At 49.5% G+C, this 10,463-nt stretch overlaps 2 protein-coding genes and 1 long non-coding RNA gene across 3 annotated transcripts; 1 reads left to right on the plus strand and 2 right to left on the minus strand.

Moving 5' to 3' along the window:
* Positions 1–729: 729 nt before the first annotated feature.
* Positions 730–4,334, minus strand: LOC135825120 (uncharacterized). The gene is made up of 2 exons (XM_065337855.1): positions 1,169–4,334; positions 730–1,027 (listed from the first exon to the last, which is right to left on the minus strand). Exons 1-2 carry the CDS (start codon positions 4,014–4,016, stop codon positions 750–752), a joined length of 3,126 nt encoding a protein of 1,041 aa, XP_065193927.1. The 5' UTR covers positions 4,017–4,334; the 3' UTR covers positions 730–749.
* A 621-nt stretch (positions 4,335–4,955) lies between these two features.
* LOC135824303 (piggyBac transposable element-derived protein 4-like) lies at positions 4,956–6,813 on the plus strand. The gene is made up of 2 exons (XM_065337035.1): positions 4,956–5,213; positions 5,662–6,813. Exons 1-2 carry the CDS (start codon positions 4,956–4,958, stop codon positions 6,811–6,813), a joined length of 1,410 nt encoding a protein of 469 aa, XP_065193107.1.
* A 1,799-nt stretch (positions 6,814–8,612) lies between these two features.
* Positions 8,613–9,481, minus strand: LOC135825349 (uncharacterized). Its single transcript, XR_010555064.1, has 2 exons — positions 9,052–9,481; positions 8,613–8,910 (listed from the first exon to the last, which is right to left on the minus strand). It is a non-coding gene; the product is annotated as an uncharacterized LOC135825349 (long non-coding RNA).
* Between the last annotated feature and the right edge of the window lie 982 nt (positions 9,482–10,463).

Raw genomic sequence — 10,463 nt, forward strand, 5'->3', positions numbered from 1 at the left:
TTCTCTATTGCTGTTTCAGTTGCCGTCATGTTGCTAAAGAAACGTTCAGTAGAGAGGTTCTGCAAAACGAAAATTCGAACGAGGTTTCGCGACAGTCCTTGCGAAAGTGTGTACAAATTTTTGCACGAACTTTGCGTTCTGCACATTTTCGTAGTTTGCGCGGGCCAATAGTCCACAAGCCAGCCGGGTTTTATTTATTTTTCGTTCCCATGTGAGGTGCACAAGGATTTGATGTGTGGAGCAGATAGAGCATTCAGAGTGCTTTCCCATGATGTGTCACTTATGCCAGTAACCCGGGGCTTTGTTGACCAAAACATGGAAACAAATGGTTTCCTGCGTTGCCATGGCAACAACAAGCAAAATCGTGTATTAAAGCCACTTCTGCATGGCTAAAAAGGAAAATTCTTTCAACATTAAATAGATACAAGCAAATGTAATCTGTGTGCCAAGTTTCAACATGATAGCACCACCTAGACTACTCAAAAGCACACATCAAGTTATAACATAGTAACGAGTTGGCAATTGGCATGCACAGAACGACTGTAGTAGAATTATCCTAATCATGAAAAGTAATACATTCCAGCTTAGCATGATGTACATGTATGTACAGTATTTACAGCATCGAATCAATCCAGAGATATTACTCCTCTCTGTAGGAGACTAACAGTACATAGCAAGAGCGGATCATTTGCTATGGTAGATGGCTATACCGGTAAGTACATTGTATAAGCGACCAGCGAAGAAGTGTTTCACTGCACAGCTTGCAGTGTGTCATCTGCTTCCAGAGATGAAGCAACGTCTTCCTGAACCGTGTCCAGAGTTGGGCAGTTGGTGCAGGCAACTCCTGCCGAGTTGTGGCGACACTGGCAGGCATCTGTGCATTTCAAAGTATGGCGCCGGCATGAGCAGTTCCCACTGCTACAGCCTGTCTTGCAGCCACAGCTGAGGAACTCAAGGAGTGCTCGGGGCGCTGGGGGTAGGCTCAACCAAGAAACGGCAAGATTGCCATCGCTATTCAGACACCAGCCTGTACAAAAAGGAGTGCACCGAAAGAGGAACTGATCATCCACAAGGCAATATTAAAAAAGTTAACACAGTTTTTTTTTAATAATGCTTCTTCCTAGCTTCCATGCACCACATTCTAAAACAGTAACCTTGAGCCTCTTACCTTGATTATTCTCGTGTGGAGCAGGTATGTCTGGTATTGCAGCAAGACAAAGGCGCCACACAGCAGCCTGATAGTTGGCCCTGGCGCAGTGCTTGACGAAGGCATCATGGCATGGAGGAAGCTGATTCGACTGCAACGTTTTCGTGCAGAACAACTGATACCTTGCATCGTTGACCTTGGTGCAACTTTTTGCATTGTAGAGAAGGCACAGAAACGTCTCCAGGGAATCAGTGACATCACCAGGAAGTCCGTCAAAGTTACAACCAACACGGGCGAAGATTGCCTTGTAGTCGGAGTGGGCTGGGGAGCACAGCAACTTGAAGGCAGATTTCTTGCCATGGTGCGCAAAGGAACTGACTGCGTCACAGCCGGTAAAGGCATGGAATGCCGGCAGAGCATCACACACCTCTCTGCCCAACTTTTCGCTGACGGCATTGACCGGTATCTTCCGTGTCTTGTTGCCAGTTCCAGTTAGGAAGTGTAGAGCAGCAGGGATGCGATTCGTGACTGATACAGCAAGAACTAACACATCGGTGTCCGGTGACTTGATGGTCACGTTCGCGTGACCTGCTGCCGCCGCATTGCTGGCATGGAGAAGGAGCCTCGTGTCAGCTTCTTCATGCGTCGATTTAAGGCTCGCAACAGGAGTATGGACACCCACACCATCTACGCATCTTACCGTGCTACATGATTGCCTGGAAGTTGTCACAAGCTCCTTGCCATCAGGAATCTTCTGCATCTGCTCGGGACGCTGCCATTCTGTGAACAAGAAGGCTATCAGCTCCTCCTGGTTCGTGCCCAGCGAAAGATACTTGTTAAATTGCCGAGGCATTCGTTGGGACCGGTTTGTCAGATGCAGTCGCAACACTCCATCGGCTGCACGAGAGCTCCTTTCTAAGTTCTTGATGGAGATGTCACGGTACGTGTCCACAACGAAGTCCACTCGGGTGTACTTAGAAAAGTAGCCGCAGAGCTGTTTCAGGACTACTGCAGCAAACTCTCCAAATGATGCAGGCGCTTCGCTTAGCTTCTGGGTCCTGATCATTGCCATAGCATCAATAATCAGGGCTCCATTAGCAGCAGCAGTGTTGGTTGGAGGTGCAGTCGATATGCCATCGGTGAGCAGAGTAAGTAAAGCAGACTTGTTTGTCTTCACGAGAGCTCCTGATGTAGAGGCAATTGCCCAAGGCAATTCACCTAGTGGGTATGACATCACCTGCCGCATATCCATTTCACGCGTTTGAGCAATCAAGGCCATTCGAGAGAAAGTAGACCTGTCTGCACGAAGGATGTCGGTGTTGCTGGTCGATGCCGTCTTCTTTGCTTTCTTCTTGGTGAAGGTCTGCAGGTTCTGCTTCTTCAGTGGATCATGGAATCCCTTAGCGGATTGCCCAGCAGTCAACCGTTCATGGAGGAACTCATGAAAACAAACCTTGCCACGCTCTTCAGCCGTTCGAAGGTCCTGGGCAGCTTCCTTGGATGCTTCAACGCCAGATGCAAGATGGATTAACTCCATGCATGGCTGTTTGGATGATGAAATGAATGGATTGCGAAGCATGGAGACGGTACCGATCATTTGGAGGACATCCTTCTCATCCCGCACCATTCTGCCCTTCTGGCAATCCTTGTGAAAGGTATCTCTCTCTTCAGTACTGTCATCAAGGCCACAGTGTTCCAAGCAAACATCAGCGACTGCTGCACGGTCATGTGCTGTGAGCACCCAGCGCTGTACAGTAGCAGGATGGCGGCTGAACCCAATTATACCGCCTGTGGTTTTTGTGGCTCGATTGATCGATTGTTCAATAGCTTGGTCGGACGCTACTCGAGCAAAAGGGTTGGATGACCGTTGCACCGAGAACCCACCCTGCTCCAGGAAGGCATGAGCTTCTGGGTGGTTCGTTGGCAATTGGGTCATGTCGAGCCAGTAGAACGACATGAACCGGGCATAGTTCACTCGGTCATATGCAAAACACCAGGGAAGCATATCCCGCACACAGACGAGATGCAACTTCCAGTTGCCAGTGCGACTAGCCCTGACAAACCGCAGTAGCAGATCCACCATGCTGATGTACGATGACCATAGTCCAAAGTTTGGAACCAGCTGGGACTGCTGTTGGCAAAATTCCTGGTATTTGATGTAGAGGCTCCGCAAAGCAGGAGAAGCAGTAACCCGTGACAGGTTGTCACTGGTGATGCACATCTCCAACTCTTGAAAGGCTGAGGAGAGAGGTATGTCAAGCTCAGTCAAGTTGCTGGCATCCACAAATTCCTTCCAGCGCAACCGTTCCAATGCCTCGGAAGCAATCTTGTGGAATCGCATACCCCGGTTGTATTGCCGACCATCCAGGGCAGAGGAGGCTGATGCAGTTCCAGCAACACCAGATTCCACAAGCAGATCCAACAGACCGGCATCGCGAAACCTCTTCCCGATGATTGCCAGAAAGGTGCAAGCAATATGAAAAGCACCTAGTCTCAGTACAATAGGCGCAAACTCTTCTCCTCGTTGTGTGACAATGTCCACGGCCTTGGCGTAAATGGCTTGGTCGAAAACAATCAACGTGAAGCTCAGATCAGAGTTTTGACACCTTCGTAGGCACTTGGTCAGCAATGCATACACGGTTGAAGACTCGGTTGGTGAAGCATTCATCACAGGGCAATATCCAATCCTGGATTTCGGTGGTACATCCTTGCGGCTCACCAGTGCGTTGAATGCTGACCATGATGGCACTTTTTGCTCGGGTAAATCAGACAACACTTCAACGACCGGGTCAAGGAGCTCTCCACTTCGACTGGATCGACAACGCCTCCAGGTGAAGTCGTTCAGCGCCACAGCATCACCATCCGACATAACACCTTCCAGTTGCTGCTGTGTCACAGCCGGCCGCCTCGCAGGGTTTACATTCTTGGCGCAAACGATGTCTGCAAATACTTCTGGCTGTATATCCAGGGCTCTTTTGCGCTTCCGGTTCCGCTCATGGCCTTGTGCTCCAGGCAGCCATGTGCCATCACCCTCACTACTCAGAATTGGCTGCACAACAATCGTGTTGGTGCAGTGAGTGGTGCCCTTCCCGTCCACTGTCTCCTCGTTCAAGTCATTATTGTCAGCAACATGATAGAATGGTGTACCTGCAGAATATGAGAGAAACAAGAGGGAGAGAGAGAGAGAGGGGGGGGGGGAGAGCGAATGAGAGACATACACACACAATACACACAGACACAGACACACACACACACACATACAGACCTTTTTGTAGGATAAAGGGATATCATATTATCACACATACTTGGCGACAAACATTGCACAGAGGACATGCCATTTCGGCTACAGGATTGGTATTTGTCAAATTGACCATTACAAGGATATGCAATATCGAAAGCAGTGTAGGGTTATGAAGTATAAACAGCATTCAACTACATGGCTATGCACAAGCCCTTACTTGGATTGATGACGTCTGGAAGCTGATCCACAACATGCCCGGCAACTAGCTTGTCCTCTGCCATCTTGGTCTCTCTTTCCAACACTTGCGAGTAGGCAATGCAATGACCCAAGCGGTTTAACCCTTTGTGCGCTCAACGAGCAATTTCGCTCGTTTCAAACGCGCGTCACATTTTTGATCGTCGCGCTTGACTGGTTTACCGCATCGCGCCGAGGCTTCACCACCGCGTAGCTGAGAAAATTTCCGTGACGTAGGTACTAAACATGATGTAGGTCGCCACTAACATTTTTTTGATAGCACGCTTTCAAAGAGCCTTTGATGTCAAAATTAGAATTTGGACTTATCCAGCGATGGATGCAGACGAGGCTCTTCGCCTAATACAAGACGCGGACCAAGCAGATCTCCCAGTAGAGGATATCGCTTGCTCTTCAGGCGACGAGGTAGGTGACTCGGACAACGATTTTATTTCGTCTGACGAGGAAGATCGCCTGAATGACGATCTCTTTTCCGACTTGGAGCAAATAGGATCCGATTCGGCTGACGATATCGCTATTCCTGTTCCCGTCGCTGCTCGTGGACGTGGCGCTGGACGAGGCAGAGGCCAAGCAGTAGGTGTCCCCGCGCGTGGAAGAGGGCGAGGACGTGGAGCTGCGACAGGGCGAGGACATTGAGCTGCGACAGGGCGAGGACGTGGAGCTGCAAGAGGGCGAGGACGCGGAGCTGCAAGAGGGCAAGGACGAGGACGTGGTATACAGTACGAAAATTGTAGTGGCTATGATGATTTTGACCAGCTGCAAACCAATACACCTGAGTTCAACATAACTGGCACTGGTTTGAACCTACCTGATAATTTCGCTCCAGCATGTGAACTTGATTTCTTCAAACTATATTTCCCGGACGAAGTTGTGGATTCAATTGTCAAGTTTACAAATTTGTATGCGCACGAGCATATCGCTGAAAAAAAGACGTACCAGACGGATGGTGTGTGGAAGGAGACCGACCGTAATGAGTTTTACGACCGCTTGCATTTCTCTTGCGCTGATGTGCTTCATCAAGATTGTGGACTTCAGGGCAGAGGATATAAATGATCGACTTCGTAAGGTGCGATACCTTCACGACCATCTGCAGGCGGCCTGCAAGCGTTTGTTCATCCCTGGCAAGTGCGTTAGTGTTGACGAGCGCATGGTCAAGTGCAAGGGACGCGCTCCTTTTACGCAGTATATGCCCAAAAAGCCCGTCAAATGGGGCTTCAAGGTCTTCGCTGCCTGCGACGCCCAAAGCTCCATTGTTGTAAACTTTGAAGTTTACACAGGCCAGCAACCTGGAGGTGAAAATGGCCTGACTCATGCTGTGGTGATGCGGCTGGTCAGTGACGTGCGCGCCGGAAGTGTGATCTACACGGACAATTTTTACACTTCCGAAACCCTGGCCACATCTCTTCGTACCAAGCAAATATCGTTGGTTGGCACCGTCCGCGCGAACCGCACTGGATTTCCAGCCGTATTGCGGACCAACATGAAACAGTTCGAGAAACATGCAGAGCGAGGTGCAACACGCTATGTTCGCAACGGAGATCACCTGTACCAGCAATGGAAGGACAAGCGGTGTGTGTCCATGTACAGCAACATACATCAGGGCCATGAGCATGACACAGTAACAAGAAATGTCAAGATTGATGGTGCACACCAGCAAATGGAAGTGCAGAGGCCAATGTGCATCAGAGACTACAACAGCAGCATGGGTGGAGTCGACACGTTCGATCAGCTGATCGAAACGCACCGTGTGCTTCGCAAAACGAAGAAATACTGGAAGAGTCTCTTCTTGGATAAGGTCGACGTGTGCGCTGTCAATGCATACCGCCTCTTTCACTTGTGGCAGAGCCAGCATCCAGGGGTGATAAGTCGACGATGCAACTTGCAGCACTCGGATTTCCGCTGTAACCTCATCCGGCAGCTGTCATCGATTGATGAGCATGCACCGCCACCGAAGCGCTCGTATCGCCCAGTGCCTGTTCCGCAGGATGTCCAGGTTCCTGTTGCTCAGCTTCACATACCTGGAGTGAGGAAAAGGAAGAACTGCAGAAACTGCACAGAAGTGGGTAACAAGCAGCACCAGTGTGTAACCTACTGCCCTACGTGCGATGTTCACCTCCACATCACGAGCGACCACGACTGCTACGCCGCTTACCATGCATGCCACTTCCCGTGAAGGATATCTTATCTCAGTGCTGTGAGTTTCTATCTTGTCTACTGTATATTTGTACATAAAAGTATGGTTTCATTTCCTTCCTATGGTGCGCTCTGTAAATAACGCGGCTATACACTTGATTATGACAATATGTGCCTAATATGGCAACATTGGTAACCATGGCAACATTCTAACATAGTTTTTTGGATTCAGCCGAACGATTCCATTCAGAAAAACACAACTTCTAATTACAAATTCTCAAAAACTGTGGAGTTACAGGGGATTATTGTCGGAATGGAAAATTTGGTCATTTTCTCCGAAACCAGTGGACTCACAAAGGGTTAACATTGTGGTCAACTTCTCACTCCGGAACAGATGGTGCAGGGTCAATGCCAAGACTATGTGCTTGGGTGGAATTGCCGAGGCAGTGGCAAACATTACATCCTGCGCAATGGACTGAACACGCCGACACGTTGCTGGATCTTCTACTGAGATCTTGGTTGACTGCACAACAGCATGATACTTGTCTGACATAAGCCACACCAGGAAATTGTGCAGCATGTCCGGTACACTGGCACTTGCATCGTCAACTGAAAGGCCTGTGCACTCGTCAAAGTTGTGCTCCTGACAGAGGACACGCAGTGACCGTGCAGCATGGTACACTGTACCCACATCCGCACCGCTGCTCATTGGTGCAGTTCGCTGAACCACTTCACTAATGGCGACATCCTCATCGCTATCCACATTGCCAAAAGCACCTGCGCTATGGGCATGGGCGATTAAGGTGGGGGCATTAACAGTGGCGTAAACAAGCTCACACTTGCGGCGAGCTGCAGGTCTCACAAACGTGAGCTCTGTTCCATAATTATCAATTAAGTAGCTCTTAACAAAATCATTACGAACGGTCAATGCATTTGTTGTGTTGTAAACAGATGTCAACTGATTTATGTCCAACACTTCATTCTGGTGAAAAAGTCGGTGTTGGATGTTGGCTAAGAAAGCACACTCCTTACCATCATCACCAGGGGCCTGCTCCTCCTCCTGCTCATCAACCACTGCAAGGGTTGTGCTGTCACTCTCCAGGCGTGACAAGGACACCTCACGAGTGTAGGCCTGATAGCAGTGTCTGTGATAAAAAACTTCTCTGGAAATAAGGCTGCCGCCGCCAGAGATGGCAATGATAATTCGGTCGTCCTTACGGATGGACGCAGCCCTTTTTAATTTGGCTTCAGCGTCCTCCGTAAGTAGCTGCGAGAGGTTCTGCCTGGTGGAACGGTTTGGAATTTTCTTTTTCACTTGGCCACAAAAGAGACAGAGTGCGTGACCTGGTGCTACGAGGGGCACATCAATTGATTGCCGGGTGATGCGACGGCTGGGAGCACTACCGCCGTCAAAGCTGGCCATGAACACAGTGCTACTTATACCTAACTAACTACCAACCTAAAATCAAAAGACATAATGGAAATCTAACAGGAAAGCTACGAAAACGCATTCACTTCTGTTCTAATTGTTTTGAGTCTCTGACTGAAGAAATGTGCCACGTGGAGTACCATGTGGACCGCCAATTCAAATTTGAGCAGATACTGTGCGTACTCTGAACGATAAAAGTGCAGCTTGCAAGCAATGTCGACAATCGAAAACGAAGGTCGAAACACTCGCCAAACAAGGCTTTGGCCCCAGGAAAACCATCAACTCTTCGCGATTATGAGGTCACAGAGACCCTTTCTCGCGGATCCTGAAGAGATTTCTTTGTGCACCCATACATGGAACGAGATTCCAAAAACGTCAATTTTTTCCGCCTGGGCTTGTGGACTATATAAGCGACCAGCGAAGAAGTGTTTCACTGCACAGCTTGCAGTGTGTCATCTGCTTCCAGAGATGAAGCAACGTCTTCCTGAACCGTGTCCAGAGTTGGGCAGTTGGTGCAGGCAACTCCTGCCGAGTTGTGGCGACACTGGCAGGCATCTGTGCATTTCAAAGTATGGCGCCGGCATGAGCAGTTCCCACTGCTACAGCCTGTCTTGCAGCCACAGCTGAGGAACTCAAGGAGTGCTCGGGGCGCTGGGGGTAGGCTCAACCAAGAAACGGCAAGATTGCCATCGCTATTCAGACACCAGCCTGTACAAAAAGGAGTGCACCGAAAGAGGAACTGATCATCCACAAGGCAATATTAAAAAAGTTAACACAGTTTTTTTTTAATAATGCTTCTTCCTAGCTTCCATGCACCACATTCTAAAACAGTAACCTTGAGCCTCTTACCTTGATTATTCTCGTGTGGAGCAGGTATGTCTGGTATTGCAGCAAGACAAAGGCGCCACACAGCAGCCTGATAGTTGGCCCTGGCGCAGTGCTTGACGAAGGCATCATGGCATGGTGGAAGCTGATTCGACTGCAACGTTTTCGTGCAGAACAACTGATACCTTGCATCGTTGACCTTGGTGCAACTTTTTGCATTGTAGAGAAGGCACAGAAACGTCTCCAGGGAATCAGTGACATCACCAGGAAGTCCGTCAAAGTTACAACCAACACGGGCGAAGATTGCCTTGTAGTCGGAGTGGGCTGGGGAGCACAGCAACTTGAAGGCAGATTTCTTGCCATGGTGCGCAAAGGAACTGACTGCGTCACAGCCGGTAAAGGCATGGAATGCCGGCAGAGCATCACACACCTCTCTGCCCAACTTTTCGCTGACGGCATTGACCGTGCATCTTCCGTGTCTTGTTGCCAGTTCCAGTTAGGAAGTGTAGAGCAGCAGGGATGCGATTCGTGACTGATACAGCAAGAACTAACACATCGGTGTCCGGTGACTTGATGGTCACGTTCGCGTGACCTGCTGCCGCCGCATTGCTGGCATGGAGAAGGAGCCTCGTGTCAGCTTCTTCATGCGTCGATTTAAGGCTCGCAACAGGAGTATGGACACCCACACCATCTACGCATCTTACCGTGCTACATGATTGCCTGGAAGTTGTCACAAGCTCCTTGCCATCAGGAATCTTCTGCATCTGCTCGGGACGCTGCCATTCTGTGAACAAGAAGGCTATCAGCTCCTCCTGGTTCGTGCCCAGCGAAAGATACTTGTTAAATTGCCGAGGCATTCGTTGGGACCGGTTTGTCAGATGCAGTCGCAACACTCCATCGGCTGCACGAGAGCTCCTTTCTAAGTTCTTGATGGAGATGTCACGGTACGTGTCCACAACGAAGTCCACTCGGGTGTACTTAGAAAAGTAGCCGCAGAGCTGTTTCAGGACTACTGCAGCAAACTCTCCAAATGATGCAGGCGCTTCGCTTAGCTTCTGGGTCCTGATCATTGCCATAGCATCAATAATCAGGGCTCCATTAGCAGCAGCAGTGTTGGTTGGAGGTGCAGTCGATATGCCATCGGTGAGCAGAGTAAGTAAAGCAGACTTGTTTGTCTTCACGAGAGCTCCTGATGTAGAGGCAATTGCCCAAGGCAATTCACCTAGTGGGTATGACATCACCTGCCGCATATCCATTTCACGCGTTTGAGCAATCAAGGCCATTCGAGAGAAAGTAGACCTGTCTGCACGAAGGATGTCGGTGTTGCTGGTCGATGCCGTCTTCTTTGCTTTCTTCTTGGTGAAGGTCTGCAGGTTCTGCTTCTTCAGTGGATCATGGAATCCCTTAGCGGATTGCCCAGCAGTCAACCGTTCATG

Source organism: Sycon ciliatum, chromosome 9, assembly GCF_964019385.1.
Source record: "Sycon ciliatum chromosome 9, ocSycCili1.1, whole genome shotgun sequence".
NCBI lineage: Eukaryota > Metazoa > Porifera > Calcarea > Leucosolenida > Sycettidae > Sycon > Sycon ciliatum.